The 21,066-nt window shown below is 41.1% G+C and overlaps 1 protein-coding gene across 3 annotated transcripts; it reads right to left on the bottom strand.

Moving 5' to 3' along the window:
- Positions 1–2,269: 2,269 nt before the first annotated feature.
- On the bottom strand, positions 2,270–10,937 carry diras1a (DIRAS family, GTP-binding RAS-like 1a). 3 transcript variants are annotated; one of them, XM_031875315.1, is made up of 4 exons: positions 10,737–10,937; positions 5,542–5,716; positions 5,273–5,443; positions 2,270–3,989 (listed from the first exon to the last, which is right to left on the bottom strand). In XM_031875315.1, the coding sequence occupies exons 2-4, from the start codon at positions 5,677–5,679 to the stop codon at positions 3,699–3,701; spliced, it is 600 nt and encodes a 199-aa protein (XP_031731175.1). In that variant the 5' UTR covers positions 5,680–5,716; positions 10,737–10,937; the 3' UTR covers positions 2,270–3,698. The 3 variants fall into 3 exon arrangements, with proteins under 3 accessions (XP_031731175.1, XP_031731173.1, XP_031731174.1); XM_031875313.1 differs by having other exon boundaries at positions 5,542–5,723; XM_031875314.1 differs by lacking the exon at positions 10,737–10,937 and having other exon boundaries at positions 5,542–10,715.
- Between the last annotated feature and the right edge of the window lie 10,129 nt (positions 10,938–21,066).

The following is a 21,066-nucleotide window of genomic DNA, read 5'->3' on the forward strand; positions in this document are numbered from 1 at the left end:
AAACAACCTTCATCAATGTTTCTCTGCTGTTTATAAAGGCGCTTTATACAACATTGGGAGCATTTCTACTGCCTCCTAACGGCTCTCAACATGGCGACAACTGAGTCGGCAGCTAACGGTGCTAACAGTGCAAAGTATGGCAACAGTGCTGACGGACTTTACGCTTCCGCGATGACCGAAGGCATTATCATCTGTAACAGCCGTATGAGCGCAGCGCAGAGCCATTAGCTGGCCACCGCAGCACGTTCACATGCACTAACATGCACTAAAAGCAAGCATGGCTGGCCCGGCTATGTAAACAAAGCACAGAGAAGCATGGATTACAACACACACACACACACACACACACACACACACACACACACGCAGGGAGAGTGACTTCATTCTCTGCTCAGCTAGACATCACTCCACTATATCTTTACATAGCAAATAGTTTGCTGGTTTATAAATGCTCTGAATATAGGATTTAACACATTTATTGACCTTCCGATCACACATGTTATACATGGTTCTTATGTTTTTTTTAGATAAAACCAAAAACCTCAATAAATTACATAAATAAATAAATAAATACAAATGATTGATGTCACAAATCTGGTGTAAAGAAGCTTTAAAAAAAATAATTTAGACTGTGGGGAGATAACATTAAAAAAAAATAAGTTGTTGGTCACCTGACCTTACTCTGCCTGCACACCTGTCCCTATTACCGCACTAGGATTTACCTTTTACTCATTTAGCCCCACAGCATAAACACACCAGCCCAGTTACTGTAGTTCTCAGAGTAAAAACTTGTTTCCATCCACAAAGTGAATTTGATTTCATATTATAAGCCAGGCAGCTGCGACCATGTTGGCTCCACCCAGTCACAACAACTCTCCAAGCTTACTAACTGCTAATTTTAGCAAATTGATTTGAGTGTGAAATTTAGCCACTTTAAATGCTGGAGTGACCAGTGAACCACCGGTTCTGATGGATTAGTTTGATCTGTTTTTGACCATAATTCCTGCAACGCGTGTGTGTTGGAGTTCTCTTTCCTGTTGCAAAGCGCTTTACTCAAGATAATTTAATTTAATAATTGAACTTTCTAAATATGATGAACCCCTAAATTGAACCACAGCTAAGTTCTACTAGGAGCTATGCTGTTTGTTTAAATCTCACACTTGTGAAAACTACATGAATATGCTACGGTAAGAATTTTTAAACTGGAACCTAAAGTTACTTATTTCCCTCCTGCAGCCCCAGCTTACACAGCCACTTTTCATATTGCTAAAGCTGGAGTAGTAACAGGGAGGATGCGGTGAGATCTCGGACACAAAACATGTCAAAAAGCAGATTTTACAGTGAAAGGGAACACATGGCACATTTTTCCAGAAGTGCACAAAATGTGATCAGCATGGACTCACTGACGTGTAAATCATATAACAGATGCAGGATGAACGTGTGCTTATGGGCTTGTTGCTCTCCAACTTTAGTTTGTTGCGTTTGTGCTTTGAAAAAGTTTTAAGCTCACTTATGTTTCGGGAAATATACCAAACTGTCAAGTAAAGGCAGTTCAAATATACAGCGGCTGCACACACATGTGCTCATGTACAGTCCTCTTTCCTGCTAGTTAAAGGAACAGTTCAACATTTAAAAGTCCTCTTATCTTGATTCTGCAGAAGAAGGATATCAGCACAGAGAGACTTAGCTTAGCACAACAATCCTTGAAGCACCTACATTACCTGCAATGCTACTCAACCTGCTTACAGTTATGAGGGAGATTGTGCCGTGTTGTGCTAGCTAGCAGCTAATGTAGCCAACATTTAAATTTGGATGATTATGATAGAGGTTAGCCAGCAGTTTCCCCCTGCTTCCAGTATTTATGCTAAGCTAGGCTAAAGGCGTCTCTTTGTCCTGGAAAAACGGGTATCCATCTGAAACATCTGACTCTGACGACGATTCCCAAAATGTTGCACTGTTTCTATAAATCCTATTTACAGTTTGCACAGTTGCGTGCTTCCACTGCTGCTCCATCAGCAGCTACATGTTGATGCTATCGGATGTTGTATCCGGTGAGTCTGACAGAGATAAAAACGGAGTGAAGGGCCGGCTTGTGCTTGTGGAAATCAATGAAGCCTTTTCGGAGTTTTTGATGTATTAACAATGTCTTCTGTTTCCTCTGCGGCCCTGTCAGCTTGCCAGACCACCTGCTGTACTGTGTTTATGTGGAGGGTCAAGACCGTTAGCTTGCATGTGGGCGTTCCTCTAATGACAGCAGGAAGCAGAGCTGACTCAGAGCAGGAAAGATCCTGCCGTTTGCGGTCACAACCACCAAGAAGAGAATCGTAATGGAAAGGTCACTGGTCTTTTTAGATAAAGGAATACTTCACTGCAGTTTGGCCTTATCTGTAGCTGCTTAATGGTTGAATTTATGATCAATACGTGGTGAAAAGTCATAAGGCCACTAGCCGTAAGGTGTGGTCTCAATATGCAAAAATTAAACAAGTGCCCCCCTCCTCCACTAGGGGACCCCAGCCAAACCCTATGCAAGGACTGTGGGCTAAACTAAAGCGCGCTTAATAGCGAGGTGACTATGTGGCTAATATATTAGCACGCTAACTGGGCTTCCCGAGGAGACATAATAGTGTTGAGTTACTTAAACTGATTTTTGAATCCTGTTGTTGGCCTTGCTTTCTTTAAGTCTGTGTTTGGCCCACGCGCTGCTAATTGACCATTTACTAAACCCAATGATTGTCCAATTTTAGCTTAGCAGCTGTAACTATGGCACAGCAGATAGTGACGACACTTATTTCTCATGGCTCCCAAATAAGTGTCAAGTCTCAGGTTGGTTTTGGGATATTTTGTTTATGTAAAGCTTGGGTCTCTGGTTGGGTTCATGTTTACCCAGTGCCCACTGGGAATAGTGTACCCAATGGGTTGCTTTAGACTTGCAAGCTAATGATCAGTAACTGATGAAACAGAGAAAATATAAAGGTTTCCGGGTATCAAATTTTGTAGTACCAGTTGGGTCTTAAAGGTTTTGAGTGTCAGTTTTAGGCCCATGCAGAATGTTAACTACATCTCAGCGTTCGCTATTAATCCTGGGTAATGTAGGAGCTGCTAAAACAAATTAGAGCTAGACTATGATAAGAAAAATGTACTTTATCTGTCAACACTTTTTAATCCACTTAATATTTGCCACTGCTCTACAACAATTTCCCATTGGGATAAATTAAGTTATATCTAATGTATCTTTTGCTAGTTACATTGGCTTGGGTCAAGATTCACAATAAAATCAGTGGAGTATTCCTCTATAATAATATTATTATAATCGTTGGTGGTGGTAGCCGTTAGATGGGTCTGTATATATACATACTGTACATATATATATATATATATATTTTTTTTTTTTTCTTTATAAGTATTTTGGGGCCACAAACACAACAACTGGCCCACAACCAGTTCAGGGCCAGAAGGAGCCCCAAGGCCCTGGTATAAATAAAAGTTTTCATTATCAGTCGGTCTCATCATTTTGTTCCTCGGGGCTTTAGTGTTCAGACGGATGGTGGAGGAGAGCCATCAAACAAGACCCATCCTCTGTGATGCAGAACTGGGGAAAGATGGGAGAGGGAGTCTCTATGGGAACTCGTCAGCAGACTTCCCCTCCTGCCTCCTCTGCTGTTTCCGCATCTCCACAGCGAGTCTGCCGCCCGCCCGCTCTACATGATGCTGCACTTCCCCTTCAACTTGTCGGCTCGTTTCTGTTTTCCCGAGCGCTTGCCGTCGATGCTCAGGCTCATGTCCCTCTTCTTCTCCAGGGACAGCAGCTCCTGAAACAGTTCCTTCACATTGGAGTTCGTCTTGGCCGACGTCTCCATAAAGGCACACTTCCAGGTGGCGGCCTGAGCCTCGGCCTCCTTCTTCTCCACCTCGCGCTGGGCCGTTTCGTCACTTTTGTTGCCCACAAGCATGATGGGAATGGACTCCACCGTACCTTTGATGGCCAGGACCTGGAGGGGACATTGGATCAAGTCAACACTACCTATTTAGAGAACATTCCTGATGCAGCTATACATTTTTCAAACTTCAACTGTAGTAAAAATCTTCAGAAATAAAGATTAAGCAAAGAAAGTGCACCCCGTTTGTTCTACTGGTGCCTAACAGAAACTGATAAATATTATCAGTATTTTATTTGGAGCTGAATTTCAAAGAACCCCAAAGCTCGTCTCTACGTAGAAAATCAGACCAAGTTACTGTAGCTAATTACTCATCACATCCAAAAGTAAAATAATGATTTGTGACTGCTACTATGTAGTTTTTCCCAATTATGGTTCTCATGACAAACTGCTGCTAAGTCACGACTTAAAGTCAAAGTTGAAGATATCTGATATCTAATGATCCTGTTGACAACTGTTTCACTTTGGCTATTGAGCTAACGTAAGCCAGCATAAGAGCTAACGTGACATGAGCTAACGTATGCTAGCAGTTTAACAGGACAAGCTACTGCTTAACTCTGAGTTCTGAAAGTCCTCATTTAAAATGATGACGTTAAACACTGATGTGAGACACTTTAATGCACAACCAGAGAGTTCAACTGTTTGCTATCTGCTGCCGTAAGCTGTCGGTCAGGACTCCACTGCTATCTAGCTAATACGATCGATTGGTAGCCTATTTATAGATTCTAGAGATTTAAATGACCAAGTCAAAAATAATTTAACTTGGTAATTATTTTTTTTCTGGAAGCCATATCAAACACGATACTACTACATTATTATAATATAATATATACATTATGTGTTTTTTATGTCTCATATGTCATGTTTAGAATATAAAAACAACAGAGTGACATTTTTAACAAACTATCTTCTGCTTTTTGTGCATGTTTACTAGATAGCACCTTCATTTTGTCTTTTGGCAAACATCAAACTCATTTAATTAACATTAATTGACTCCAGCTGATAAAATCTAAACATGAGATTCCTTAATGTCATGCATGATAACTGGGTGCAGAGGTTGAAGAGACGGGACACCGAACATAAGCTTTTGATGCTTTTATGGGGGTTCAGTTTGGATTTCTTATTTAAATGTCCAACAGTACACAAAAGAACGTACATCAGGGGTTCCTGCAGCTTATTATAACGGAGGCAGCCCACCTTACCTGGAATAAAGACCACCCTTGCTAACATCAGAAGAAAATAATTATACCTTCATTAAATATTCTTGAGGATAAAAAAAGACCCTAAAGTAATTGTAACTGTTAGTCGGTCACCTAAACTAAATGAAAGACTCTGACCTGCTGGTAAATGGGTTTCAGCTCTTCCAGTGATTGGCGGCTGGTGATGGAGAAGACCAAGATGAAGGCGTGGCCCTTGGAGATGGAAAGGCGCTGCATTGCTGGAAACTGGTGACTTCCTGTTGTGTCGGTGATCTGCAGCGTGCAGACGCTCTTATCACAGCTGATCACCTGCAGAGAGAACCGGTACTGATGAAGTCTTTATCACGTGAGCATCAATGACACACACGCAGGGTGTTTAAATAAAAAGAATAGTTTTCATGTCTTACCTGTCTGTATGTGTCCTCCACAGTGGGAATGTAGGTGTCTCTGAAGGTACCTTTGACGAACCGAAGGACCAGCGAGCTCTTCCCCACCCCGCCGGCTCCGAACACCACCACCCGGTAGTCGTTGCTCTGCTCTGGCATTCTGGGAGTGTGAGTGTGCCCGCTCTGGATAGCTGACCTGTATGCTGAGAAGGAGATGGAAAGAGGAAAAGAATCACAGCAGAAATGAAAGAGAAACCTGGACGTGAATTTAAAGCACACATAATGTAATGTTGTAGTCCAAGTTGCGTATGATGTCTCGAGTTTCAGGTTGATTTAGATTCTTTTTGGTAGATTTTTCCAAGATGGACATCACCATTTTTTTGAAATCAACCAAATATAATGAATAGTAATAGAAAAGACAATATCTGGTAATACTTTAGAAGCAGGAGTAAAAGGGAAAGCGGGAAATGAGCATAAACTCCACTCACACTGTTCCTACAGAGCGAGGCAGGAACAGACAAACGATCTGAATGTAATTAGTCTGAGTGCCATCAACGGTAACTGGTAAATGAAAACCACTCTAGTGGTTTTATTCTGGGAGAGTCCTTCAGCTGGATGCCCGACATGCTCAAAGTGCAGATTATCTCCATTACAATGAGCATGTCATTTAGAAGCTTCAGTGCATCAGTCCCCCTACTCGTTATGTCCACTGTTAGCAAGCCCAGCAGCCAATAGTTCGGTTGTTTGGTTCAGGTTAGCTCACCGATATTTTATTTCTTTAGCAGCTAAACAAGTTAGCTTAAAGTTTAATTTAGCAGCTAAACATGTAGCCTAAAGTTAGATTTAGATTTAGCAGTTTGGTGAAGGCTCGCTAATGATATACATATATGAGAATATAAAACAGTTGGTGAAGGTTATAAATACATACAAGCTAGCTCTTTGTAGTTTTGGTAAATGGTTTTAGCGATTGTTCCAGGTTAGCTAACTGGTTCAAGTGATTAAATTGTTCAATTTTGTAGCTTAAACTATTCAGTTGAGCAGGTTTTTGTTTTAAGTTTGCAAACAGTTCAGTTAAGCAAACGTGTTGGTTCAGATTAGCAAATAGTATATCAATAATTATAATTGAATATATACATAGAAACTCAAAATACATTTTCCAAGTCAATGCTTCATTTACCTTATGCGATTTGGGGTGCCAGGTAACCCTGCCAATAGTACAAAACCACACTTATAGCTGTGTGTTTGGATTTCAGCTGGTACAACTGAAGAATGTGGCTGAGGTCTTATTTATTTATTTATTCACAGTTCAATTTAGCTGTTTGTTTTATTTCAGGTTAAATCACTTTGTTGTAGTGACTTGTTCACAAACGACGATTTTGGTTAGTTCAGTGTAGCTTCATTCTATCTTGTATTCAGCTGAAAAATATCATTTGAATGCAAGCAAGAAAACTTAAATATGTGAATGGTGTATATGATAGGCCTGCTGTATATGAACCTGTGTGTTTTCTATGTGACAGAGAGTAAGTGATGAATAAATGCTGCTGTGACGAGCCTGTTTTGTATTGCAGCTGCAGCTCTGTGACATTTAAATCTTCGGTGTCCGCAACACGTGGACATCTGATGAGCGCCTCGCCCCCTCTGAACTCTCACAGCGTATTCACAGATAACGTGACAAACGGGAATGGATTAAAAAAGACGGAGCGAAGGGCCTCGGGGAGTTTCCCAGCATGCCGAGCTGTATTCCCCCCGGCAGAATGATTAACGAGCATCGATTAGAGCTTTGCATCTCGTTGAAGAAGAGAGCTGATAGAAACCAGGGAGGAGGAAACACTACTGAAGGGGTTTCAACGTGGTGTGGAAAAAAACGTGATTTCCCTGTAATAAATCTCTGATCTACTTCTTTATATACTCCCACTCACAGAGGACAGCCTCCCGCAGCTCACAGATCCAGACTGTAATAACGTCTGTAGAACAGGAGATACCATAACACCATCCGGTTCTTTCCACCCACTGCCTCTCGCTGTATGAGCCAAGCTGACGGTCTACCTTTCAAACAGCATAAGGGTTCTGTAGACCTGTTCCTGTATGCGTGTATGTATAACTTATCAAATTCACACTTTTCGCATTAATTAATAACACTCAGATCTAATAAATACAACACTCAGTAAACCTCAGTCCAGTTTGTAAATCAAGAACATGGCTAGAGTGCATTTACATTTCAGTCCATCTCAAAAGCTTCTGGGACGCTTTGACACATTTTGGTATCGGTTGAAATACTGTTCTGACCAGCCGAGCGGTTTAAAGACCAATTCACACCTTGCGACCCCGGGTCTTGAAGTGTGGACAAATAGTTGGACCCCCCCCCTAACTCCCTGCGCCTGTCAACCAGAACTGAAGAAGCCCTTTTGAAGAGAGGTGTAATATATCAAGAGTCCAGCTGCCTTTTTGGCTTCTGGATAACTCATCAGGCTTTCTTCTAACTGACACAAACACCAGACTGCATGTAAATACAATTTAAAAACAGTGTTCCCCGTGTTTAAATTCAGATCAGAACACTGACATCAGCGCTCATTATCTCAACCACAAATTTAGACCAGTGACTAATCAGCAGCTCGTTAATAAATCACACACACGCACCTGCCTCCTGACAGCATCCATTGTGTTTCTGGATGTAACCATGGGAGCATCTGAATGTGCGTGTGTGTGTGTGTGAGTTGTCTGGTTGCCGTGGCGATGCTGCTCGGAGGAGAGGAGAGAGAGATAGACAGCAGAGATTTATACACTCGCAGAGAAGTGCAAACATGTCATCATCGGCAGGGCCGTTGCCATGGTTACCCGCCTGCCCACATCATCTGACGTCACTTCCGGTGCGGAGGCGGATGGCAGGGAAAACACCACCGACTGAACCAAAGGCATCACAGCTACGGGAATAAATGTGCTTTCATCACTCACGGGACAAAACTGTAAAATATAATATACACAGTGAGATTATTATCATTATGTTATCCCTTCATGTTAGGACTTTGTTGATGTCGGTCTGCCTCATACATGATTAGGAAAGAAACACCTCCCCCTGTACTATATTCTCATTTCATTTTTTTCTTTAAACAGTCTCCTCAGCATCACCGTCGTTCCACTTTTGTTTGGCGGACGTGTCTAAATACTACAATACCCATAAGACTCCTTCAGTAAGAAACAAGTCACAGTTGACCCAGAATTTAGAATTGAATCATCTTTAGCTTCGGGTCGCCGATCGATAGCGATGCGCGTCACACACTGTGAGGCTCTGTGATTGGGTGTTTGTTTGTCGGTGAAATGCATACTGGGAGTAGTAGTTGACTTCCCCTGCTTCATTTTTTATGGCCACAGGTGTAACGAGCTGAGACAGTGTGATGAACCGACGAGGACCTCTGTTCTGTCCTTAGTTTGGAGAGTTGGTTGGATTGATAAGGTTTAGGCATGAGCAGGGAGATTGGTTGGGGTTAGGGTAAGAATATCAAGGTAAGCCAATCAGAGGGAGAGTAGGTCGGGTCAAGCCTTCGCCATAGTAGGAAGAAAAAAAATATCGCACCCCAAGACTGAGCCCCGTGGTGCTCCGTACAAAGATATCAGTATGCAAACTGGAATACATGATGGTGGTGCTACCGGAAAATCAATGACTAAATCAAATCAGTTGTTCTCACATGTCACATTTTCTTACAAATGTGGAAGGTAATAACGTGAGTGTATGATAGGCAGTCAATAGTGTCTGAGTAAACACAGCAGGCTAACATGCTGCCACCAGCATGCTAATATTCTAGAATGCTGTGCTAGCTAATCAACAGCAGGAAGCAATCAACACAAGTGGTGTCATTTTTCCTACTCTCTAAAATGAGAAGGTGTAAACTATACGACATCAGACTGATAGGAAAAGCAGAACGAGAATAGATATCACACACACACACACACACAACCACACACAGTGTTTTGTCTCCTGCACTGATAAAACTGATTCCCTGTAGACCTGTGTGTGTATGTGTGTGCATGTGTGTGTGTGTGTGTGTGTGTGTGAGTGACGAGTGTGTATGTTGCAGTTTAACACCTTCAGTTTGACTCCTCACATCCTTCTCACTCACAGTTTCTGCTGAACATTTCCAGATTTAATATTCTCCTCTCAGCTCCAGCTTCAATCTCATCTCCAAAAAAACACATTGTATTATAAATATAATACTAGATATCATTATAATCTATTATAATTATTTTTATTATAACCTGTATAAATATATGACAACAAAATATATTGTAAAGTCCTAAATGTTGACAAATCAAAAGGAAAATGAGTAGGAGTTTCTTTTTATGATCTAGTGTTTCTGAGTCTGTACTCGTATCAGCGGTGCCGGTGTACCAGTGGAAGTTACAGCACCAGTTATTAATTGTGGTAGTAGAACTAACAAGAGTAATGATAATACCGGTACTTAGTTTAATCACAACTAAAACTTCTTTTAAACTCAAAGACTGAGCAGAGACTCTTGCAACACAATATCTTATGTCATCACGTTGTATACTATAATATTTGGATGTAGCTGCATTATAAAATAAGTATATTACTTAATGCATCCGTAACAATTATTCAATAACATGATATAATTGGCCATTTTGCTGCAGGATGGATTGTTTTTCTATACTTCAATAGGCTTCATGTTGCCAGGCTACTTCTGTAACCTATTAATGGAGTATTATTGTATTGCCTAATTTTGCATCTGACTACTGATTCCATCACTGCTAATACTACTCTGAGGAGTATTTAGACTGTATCATATTTATCTTTACCAGTAAAGTATTCCTATATATCTACATCGGTGATGATATTTGACGGCTGTAACAGACTTTCGTGCTCTCTGTCTTCAAGAAACACAACATACTTGTATGCTACAAAACACACACGCACACACCTGACCCGCTGCTTTGTTCTCAGTTTCAATCAGCAGCCGGGCATCATTATCTCCTCACATCATGGTAATCAGTCTGACTCCCATTCAAAGTAAGGACGGCACGGGCACGCGCACAGCTGGGCACGCGCCCTCAGTAGTTTGGATGAACGTGTACACGCACACACACGCACACGCACAAACACACACACACACACAGTCATGCAGACACGTACACAGTGATGACTGCTGTTTGTCCTGCTCCCCGCTGTCGGTGTGTAAGGTCGGCTGTGATGTCTGCGGACTCACCGTGTGTCTCCTCAGGCGGGGTCCTCGGTCTCTCTCTGTACGGGGTTTGTCTACTCTGGAGCGGCTGTGAGCATGCTGAACCCTCCGCTCTCTGACTCACAGCATCAGCATCATCATCATCATCATCATCATCAGACCTGCTGCTGATCAGAACACATCAGCCCTCCTCTTCCTCCTCCCACCATCAGCATCACCTCCCCCCTCCGCTCCGCCGGCAAAAAAACAGGAAACAAGACTTTCGCTCGGGTTTTTTCTTTTGATCTTCAGAATAAAAGCACGATATCGCTCAACCTACATAAATAAGTCAAACATTGTCAAAAACATGAATTTCCCGCATGAAATCCAAACAGTTGGAGCAAGCAGTCATTTAAATCCATTTAAGTAAGATAAAACATAAAAATCCGGCCATATAGAAGACCGAGTCTTGTTATAGTTGTAAAATGTTATTTCATGTGGTATTTTGATGCCAGACGACCATTCTGGTGAAATATAGGTCACAATGAATTAACTACATATAATAAGAAATGATTGTTTTTACTTTTATTTTGAAGGTTGTAACTGCGAAGCGGAAGTCTTATTTTCAGCTCGGACCTTGACATCTCATCATCATCGTCCTCCAAAGTATAAATACATTTTCCCTCCACCTCCATCAGCGTCACTCATGCGTCATCAACAGAAAAAGTAGAATGGAGTAAAAAAACCTTATGAAACATGAACAACATTACACTAGAAACAGATACACTGTAATGATGACGATGCTTTAAGTTCAAGAAATATATTTTTATGACGAGAAAATATTAAAGATCTTGGTTTTTGAAATAACAGTTAATTATGATATTAAAGAAAAATATGATTGTGTTACTTAACATACAGTATTTCAGATAGATGTCATTGTGTTTCATCAGATCGTTTTAGATTGTATCAGAGAAAGAACTGCAGATCATTTATTATTACTAATAATGTTACAGAAACTGTGTTTTGAAAAAAAGACAGAAAATAGTGAGATAGAATATTTATATTTTCATTCTCGACATCTATGACAGTGACAGAAAGACAATAAACAAGCAGGACGAGCTGTTTTGGAAGAAGTACTTTTACTGAAGTAAAAATACTAATACACTGCAATACTTGTGTGCAGGTCCAGACCTTTTTAATCCGCCCACTCCACTAAGGTTGACTGCCTGAAGATGGAAACGGAGAGTAGCGAGTTGCCAATTCTGCCTGATATCATGGCAAATACTCGACTAAGTTAAAGTCCTGCCTTAAAAAGTATGTATTACTGGCAAAAGGTACTCAAACTAAGTAAAACGATTCATTGTGCATTCAAATCTTTCCTGTCAGTGTTTTACTACATGAATATGAATTACTACATTAATGTGTATGTTGCATGTTACTGTTTAAAGTTCAAGGCTGACAGCAGTGAGTGATCAATAACTGATTCATTATTGCATGTTGCATCAGGAGAAACTGTGGATGTTTCTGTGAGTCTCACTGTGAAGAGAAAAACAAAATCAGGAAGCTGATCCCAAGACCTGTGGTAACCTCTAGTGGACAGTTGGAGTACTCCAAAAGAAAACAAATGAAACACACACACGTCTTTACAACAATTCATTTTTATTTTCATTGTAATGAAGTCCATACCTTTTATATTTTTTTATCATCACAATTGCAATTAGCTCAGTGGTAGACAATCACTGGTCCCAAGGGCCAAATTCAGCCTTCCTGCTAAAATATTTTTGGCCCGCCTAGAGCCCGCCTTTATAGTTCTGCTGCGGGACTCTAACTCTGCAACAACGGAGAAACCTGGAGGGTGATTGGAACGGGCCTGCCTGATCTAAACCTGAGTGGTGCTTTGTTATGGGACTTCTTTGCATGAATTGGCCATAACAAACATGATGTTTCAGCACAGGCTGAGTCATTAGTACTTGGTATCAGAAGAACTTGGACACCTTGATCGATGAGGGACTTTGTGGTCGTGTCGTCAGATCTTTATGTCGGTATGTCCGGGACACTCAAGGGTAAATAGAGGAACAAGAGCTGTCAACTGATCACCACCTGGTGAGAGTTGGATCAGATGGAGGAAGGAAACTGCCAGACAGACCTGGTTAATCCAAAAGTGGAGTGAGGGTGAACTGGGAACAGCTCAAGCCCCTCCCTGTCCACAAGGTCCCACTTCCAGAAGAATTTCTCATTTGTCCCTGGGGGAGCCTTGGCACATGGAGCCATGTTCAAAACCTTTATTGAAAGTGGCAAAGGAGTTGAAGGAGGCATTTCAGGCTCGGTTGGCCCAGAAGTCCCATTAAGCAGCAGACCGACACTAGAAGGGCTTTGTGCCTTAAGAGGTCACAGAGGCAAAATCCAGGTGTTGGAGGAGTTCGGAGTGAAAGAGAAGGGATTTCAGTTAGCCTCAAAGAAGTTCTGGTAATCAGTTAGAAGCAGGGCTTGGCTCACGATGAGCGTGCTCTAATTATCTGGGTACACTGCTCAGCCTCATTCCAAGGTGTTGGTAAAGGGCGCTCCAACTGATTTGTCAAACCCCCAAATCTAGGAGTAGCAATGGGGATTCCCTCACGGAACAGTGGACCGGCTCTTCATCCCTGCAGGGTTGTCGGGGTTCATGGGAGTTTGTATGTGTTTTGTGGACTTGGAGAGGGCTGTGGGAGTCATGTTGGGGTTACTGCAGGAGCATGGGGGGGGGGGGGGGGGTAATATGGGAAGCAATCCACTAGAAAACAGTGGATCTCTCCCTCTGGGTTGGGAGAGATTAGGTCAATATTATAGTATAGTACGGCTATTCTCAACCACTGGGGCTGGGACCCAAAGGTGGGCATCAGAACAGCATCTAGTGCCCACTATGTACTGCCAAATGGTTGGATTAGATAAAAACAAATGTCTTCAGGTAAACAAACGTGTCTTGCCACTGTTAGCTAACATTCTCTCTGACGCAGTGACACAATATAGATCCATTTTTGAAGTGAAAAAGTGACGTGGGAGACAACAAAGCTCCAAAGCATATAGTGAGGAAATCAGAGCCCCGAAACCAGAAGGACCCACGGTGACACAGTTGTCACAGACACTAGAAAGTTCCTAGAAAGTTCCTTATACAGTTTTATCCTTGATTTTAAATCTTGAAGTCCCTATAAGTGACACATACTGGTGAGATCATGTGACAGTGAGTTAATTTGGTTTCCCATGACATCACTTCCAAAATGTCTGTCTGGCTGGTCAGCATGTTTGACAGAACTAGCTAATTTCAAAAGCTTGTTTTTGTTGCTAAAGGTAAGTAATTTAACAATTCTAGTGCTTTGTTAACACGTCCTATATTGACAGATATGTCACATCAGGCTTTTAAAATTATAATTGTCTCAGAAAAACCAATGTAAGTTATTTGTCACAATAGGAAAAATAGTAATGAGCTGCTCAATTTATTTAGCTGATTCAATCATTTTTAATTAAAATACATTCTGTTGTTGAATTCAAAAGACATTTAAACAAATGTAAACAAAAAGTCAAATTTATTAAATAATTGTCAAATTAATTATGAAAGAATTATGAAATTATGAAAGAAAAATGTAACTCGATGTAACTATCCTATTTTGGTCCTATTTCAAAGTTATTTCATTATTCTTTTGCAGTATGGATAAGAATGAACCACTGAAGATCATCCAAGGAGAAGACATTTTTTGTCCTGTAAAACAAATTTGAAAAAGATTTTTTGGTTAAATCCAACCATAAAAGTTATAATTTTGATATTAAGTTGTCGTGTTGTGGAAATGCAACTAAAATGGCATATATTTGTTACCAAGCAAAAAAAAGGCCAAGTTGATTCATTTTCAAATGAGGAATACATTTATACGTAAACACCCAATGTGACATTTATGTAACATTTCAGATCTTTGGCTCTAGGGGGTAGTATTTAGAAAATATGTTCAGAAATGTGCTCCATTTCCCCTTTAGTCTGTTTTATATCCCACATAATTTTTCTCTAAGGAAAAATTGGTTTGGGCTCTTATGGTTTGATTGTGGATTCCTTAAAGGCAGGCGATGATGGGTGAGGGTATAATATATTGTGGTCATTACAGAGGACAGTGGCTTATTTACAGCCCTGTTTATTATTATTTTTTCATGTTATAATTTTTTTTCCTTTGGTAAGGTGTTCCTCAGATTTTTTTAAATAATCAGAAATGGGCCTTAAATTACAAAAGGTTGAGAATATTGAGTATTTTTGATTGAAATGAATATATGTTTCATAAACAGATGAAATGAAACAGAGACCTACACTTAAGCATCCCCTCTCTCTCTCTCCCTCTCCCCCCATCTCTCTCTCTCTCTCTCTCTCTCTCTCTCTCTCTCTCTCTCTCAGTGATCTTCAGCTCAGCTTGGAGTCATGAGGTAAGAGCAGACCGCACCTTATATTTCTGCCTTTAACTCACATTGATCTCGCATTGCATGTGTTTATATTTTTAACCCGGGATAAACCATCCGGTCTGGTTCTTCCCGGCTGTACAGCTACAAAAGCTCGTTGATCAGCGCCGATCAGACGGGAGGAGGCTGGTGGGTCCGGATTACAAAACCTGCATCTTTTAAATCTGATTCTAAAGGTTTAAATCACATGTTTATGGATTAAACTCGGTTTATAAAGCTGCGTTTGATCATCTTTTCATTTAGGCGAATTCCTCATTAGGCCTATGCGTCTGTTTTTTTTTGTTGCGGGATGCGTCCTATTTTCTTTCTCCTCCCTCTTGCGGGCACAGGGATGGAGGATGGAGGAGCTGATGAATCATAGATGTCGTCAGAACAGAAAACAAAAAAAACAAAAACCACACATATCCGAGGTCAAACGTTAGAACAGGAAAACAGAAGGAGAAACATAGTTCACACTTTTATTTTGTAAATTAAACGATGAATATGTCGCTGTTAGAAAATCATCAAATTCTTTGCAGCTGCGTGAAAACGCGATTTTTCACACGTGAACGTGTCGAGCTCGTCCATGTTGAATCAAACATGTTGGATTTGATTTCAGGTGGTTTATTTCCGGCTGGTTGGTGATTTGAGGCCTTTGGCTCTCCTGCGGTCTGTCCCAGTCTGTGCTGGTTTCACTGGTTTATTGTGACGGCCTGTGCTCCTTCGTGCTGGGAGGCTTCAGGGCTGTTTAATAGGCTGCTCATTTATTCCGTTTGTCTCAGTGTGCCTTTATAGTCTCTCTTGTTCATGTTTAAGTGTTTTTACATTTGTTTTTATGGAGGGATTGTTTTATATGTTCATATTGTTTTGATTATTTCTGTCTGTTGGCCTATTTATTGTTGATTTATGGATCTGACTTTCACTTTTCTATGAAAAGTGAAAGTCAGATCCATAAATCAACAGATCCAGTAAAAGGTATTTGAAAAGACTTTGAATCCTTAGTTTCTAGTTATTTTGTGTTTCTAATATTAGAGAAGAGACAGAGTGCAGGAAGTGAAGGGGAAAGGCGACGTTGAGGTCACATGAGCGTCATAAATCACTGTGAAACTACGCAGGTTGAGGTTTTGGAATGTACTGGTGTTGTTAGAAAGGTTGACAGCAATCTGGCTGTAAATTTGCCAGAATCTGGTGTATTGCGCAGGATGAGTTAGGGAGTCTCACATTCTGAGGAAATAAGCTGCTCTGAGGTCCTGTGGTACGGCAGCTGAGGCTCCCATAGATGGCAGCAGGGTGAACGGGCTGTGGCTGTGGTGGGTAATGTCTTTCAGTAACCTTTGTGGTCTTCGCAGGCACCTCTTGTCACCAATATCACCGATGCTTCACAAGGATGGAGCTGTGTGATGACTATGTCAGGCTGTTTGTGATGCTTATTCCCAGGAACTTAAAACTGTTCGCTTGCTCCCACTCTGCTCCATGTTGGTGTTTAATATTGCTTGAATGAAGTTTCAAGTTACTGAAGTCATTTAGATTCCTCTCTCCTAGAGTGTTGATGTCAGTATGTTGCATTGTAGTTTTCTCTTTCGTGTCTGAGCAGTGGTGCACATCGATAAAATCAGAAAACCATCAGAAACATCCCTGTTATATTCACACGGACGAGCTGATTTCTATCAGAAATAGCCAGAGAGGGTTTGACCTCTGACCTCTGACCTGTGTGTATCAGACAGACAGTTCGGATCAGATCTTCAGATGCCATGTTTTCGAGTCGTGATGGTCCAGGGTTCTTTGACTGTGACTCGGCAAGTCAGGAAGCTTTTTTGTCACTGAGCCGGAAGAGTCAGCGATGAAGTCAACTTATGTAACAGCGAGTTTTATGAAAAAAGTGATCGGCTTCAGACGGAGAGACGAACGCAGCTCTGCGACAACGTGGAAGTCTGTTGTCGCAGCAATGCGTCACCTCTGACCTTTGACCTTCTTCTTGTTGATTAAATCTGCTGAATTTGAATCTTATTCTTAGTTCGAAAGAACAATGTCAACTCCAGGTCAACTTGTTGGTTTGTTCCAGAGCTTTCACTCGCTCAACCGCAGGTGGAGTTTACACCATTGTCGTGGAGACAGAGGTGTTCAGACTTTTAGTATTGGTAGTCCACATTGAGCTTGAAAGTTTGGTTTGATTGAAAGGCTTCACATTCAGTCTGAACAGTCGAAGGAGGCCATGTTGTCTGCTGTCTTTGTTTTGTGTGTCCCAGTGTGTCTGTTTCCAGGTGTTTCCAGCTGCTGGGGAGTTTTACCACACATGTTTTAATAGCAGTGTAAAGCCGCTGGTGTCTGGAGCTGTGTGAAGTTGAATAAAGTGACTTTAGATTTGTCGAGATAAAGACGCAAACAAGCCGTCGACCTCCAGAAGTCACAGAGACAGCAGCAGCATTTTTCATCAACAGAAACAATATGGCCCTGTGTTTGCAGACTGGAAGTGTGAGCGCAGACTCACTCTGTGATGACATGACCGTTTGTTGTGCTGAATGAAGCCGGTTGAATGTGTGGTAAAAGCTTCATCTAACATCCGCCCATCTCCTCCTCCTCCTCCTCCTCCTCTGTTTACCCACAAGTCTTCATATCACAATGATCGTACGAACAGTACACTTTTCTTATTTTGTCAATTTCTGCCACAAATTGTTATTAGTTCAGGTTTTTGGAGGATAAGATGATGGTGAATCATGATCAGGTTTCTCTTATTATTAACAAATCACATAAAAAGACCCGAACCAACAACATGTCAGTCCATCTGTCAAATCTTCCTGACTTCCTGTCTGTGGCTCTCAGCTCCAAGCTCGTTGGGTCCTACTCTGGACGTAAATCTTTACAAACACAAATACATAGTTTCGTTTTTATAAAGTAATCAGTCATTTCCTAAAACAGTCACTGTAGCTTTTAGAAATAGTGCATTTGTTGGGGACTATTTTCAGCAGCGGATTTGAGTCAAAAGAAACTACAGTGTGTGTGTTGATGGTGATGAAGGAACAAGTCATGCAGTGCAGCAGTGAGGCTCATCGTTTTTAATGGAGCTCTATGACACAGAGGAAGAGGATGCATCAGGCTTTGATACACACACATTACTTGTTAGGAGAAACTTTCACTGCTGGCTTGGGTCTGCTTGAGCTGCAGCAGCAAGGAAACCATGTGTGACACGTTGTGGATGATACACTAAAGTCGTCTTCTGGCTTTCAGCATCAATCATAGTGATTCATTGTGGTCTGGCAGTATATAACTCAAATTGACTTGACTCGTTAGCTTAGCTTTTAGCATCCGGAGGGCAGCTACTGTTAGAGGAAATGCTTTTATTGTCTCAGGGCGTGTCTCCTCTCAGTCTGACTTACCAAATTAAATGATACTCTCATCTTAGTTATAACGTTATAAGTGTAAAAACATGGAGGCTATGTTACAGTTACAGACCGAAAATCTTTTAAAAACCCTGAAACTGAGACAAGAAGACGGCTCTGTTTTTAGAGAGCTCGATGTTTGACTGCATTCGCTCTCCACACGCCGACGCCATTTTCTCCTCCTCCTTTCTTTGCCTGGAGGATGCGGGTACCACGGTAACCAGCCGTTCCCCACAGGGTGAGAGAGAGAGAGAGATGCAGGCTGGGGAGGATGTGGGGTGGAGCAGGTGGTGGTGGGAGTGATCGACACTCCCTTTGTTCAGACACACAATATATTTCTAAAACGTGAGCATTTATTGTTGAGAGAGTTACAAATCTTAAAATCAGATTTTATGAAGAAAGAGAGCAGCGGAAAATACTAATAAATACATAATTAAAATCACACAACATATGATCAGACTCTACAGAGTGTCACCCATCTTTCTTGGTCAGTGGGTCTGTTTTAACAGCTGAGGTCAGGAAAAAAGACAGGAATCACCTTCAGCAGGAGGAATAAGAAGATGTATCAGGCCTGAAACGACAGACACATTATTGCTTATTATATTATATAATATTTACATCAGCATACATGCATATATAATTAGGCCTTTGTGCGGCTGTGGAAGACTGATCTGTGCATTCTGCTGACTCACAGTACTGATGATCATTAACCATGGAGGTGGATGTGTTTCAGTCAGGTGTGATGGAGGGATATCCAATAACAATATATCGGCTGATAATCACAGAGCATAAAGTACTTGATACAGATCCTTTTTAGATTACAGAGCCAGGATAGTGGCTTTAGAATTTGCCATCAAAAATAAAATTTGTCATTGAAAACAAGGCCTAAACTGAAAAAAGGAAACACTGGTATTGGAAGTTCTACTGAAAAATAACCGTTTGAATAGTTTTTGTGCTCTGATGTTTTTTTATGAGAATATTCAGATTTGTACTTCATGTCACTCTTTTTACCCACGACAGTGTTTCTTTTTACACTGATGGATAAGATTATTTAATCTTTCTTTTTGTGTTGTGACCCAGATACAAACTGAGCGTATAACATTTCACAGTGATGGAGACTCTAAATGAACTCATGATTTCTTGTTACTAAATGGCCAATTCTTAGACATTTCTGCAATAAGCAGATATTACACTGCAGATGGTTTGATGCTTTGTCGTTCTTTCTCTCTGATCTCTTCCTGTTTCATCTCTTCTGGTCGTGGTCGTCTCATATCGGGGTCACGCGCATCAGATTGGCTGTTGCCTTAGCAACTGCAGCCCATTAACGGGCCCCGCTAACGCTCGTTTAAAGTCTCCGTCTGATTCGTTATCCTCCCGGGAGCTCCCACATTTTCTTACCCAGCATGCTTTGCCAGCGACTGCAGCAGTGAGCGATCTGTGTGCGTGTGTGTGTGTGTGTACAAGATGACAAGAGAGGCAGTAAGAGACATCACTGGATGTAAATGTCACCATGGTGGGGGGATGTGGGCCTGGACCATGGTAACACAGAACATCAATATGTCAGAGCAGGATTTTGATGAAAAACATCGACATCACACACACACACACACACACACACACACAGATTCCTTATTCTGTACTTGCGAGGACCATCGTTGATGTCTGTGGTTCAAACGACAGTCTTTGGTTAATGCTTGTGACAGATGGTGGTTGATAATAACATTGTGTCTCAAGACACTGCACACTGTTTTTGTAGGAAACCAGTCTAGGATGTTTCACTGTCATGAACACAGAGCCGTGAGAGTGTGAACAGAACCAGAACACAGTGTCACAATGCTCCAGCCCACATTGTGTTGGAGGATCTGATAGTTTGGAGAAAAGCAAATGAAAATATGTTGTGGAGGACGTGTTATTTCTAGGAGACGGTAAATCATAATTTCTCTATGGCCTAATCAGGTCTGTTCAGTTTAATCAATATCAGTTTAAGTGTACGATATATATATTTTTTATTTTTCTAAATTATGTAAGATTGGTTTTACTTTTAGTTTTGTTTTCCTTCTAATGTTGAGGGAAGGTATCTGGATTCTGGAATTCTTATCTGGAAGTCTTAAGTGTGTGCAAATTAAATAAAATAAAATCCATCTATGCTCACTTCAAAGCCACACGACTCCATTAAGACAAAAATAATTGACAAGTTCCAGGACTCCATTGGATAATATTTATAATACGCGTAAACTTAAAATGATATGACATGGTAAAAAGACACAGAGGGTGGTGCACACAGTATCACAGCATCCCAGAACAGTAAGGTGAACGGGCTGTTTGATTCTTTTTTTACATATAGTGGCTTTAATTACTGTATTGACCACCTGGGCTGTCCGGTTGTCATACTATGACATGTTTGGTGTTTTGTTATCAGAACAGTAAAACGAGCTGACTCGTCACTCTGGCCAACAGGAAGCTAGTTAGAATCAGGTAAAGTGTTGTGTTTTCTGAGGGGATGATGTTTGTTGGTGTTTGGAGCCATATATATATATATATATATATAT

The sequence above is a fragment of the Anarrhichthys ocellatus genome, unplaced genomic scaffold (assembly GCF_004355925.1).
Source record: "Anarrhichthys ocellatus isolate YVR2014 unplaced genomic scaffold, GSC_Weel_1.0 scaffold88, whole genome shotgun sequence".
Lineage (NCBI taxonomy): Eukaryota > Metazoa > Chordata > Actinopteri > Perciformes > Anarhichadidae > Anarrhichthys > Anarrhichthys ocellatus.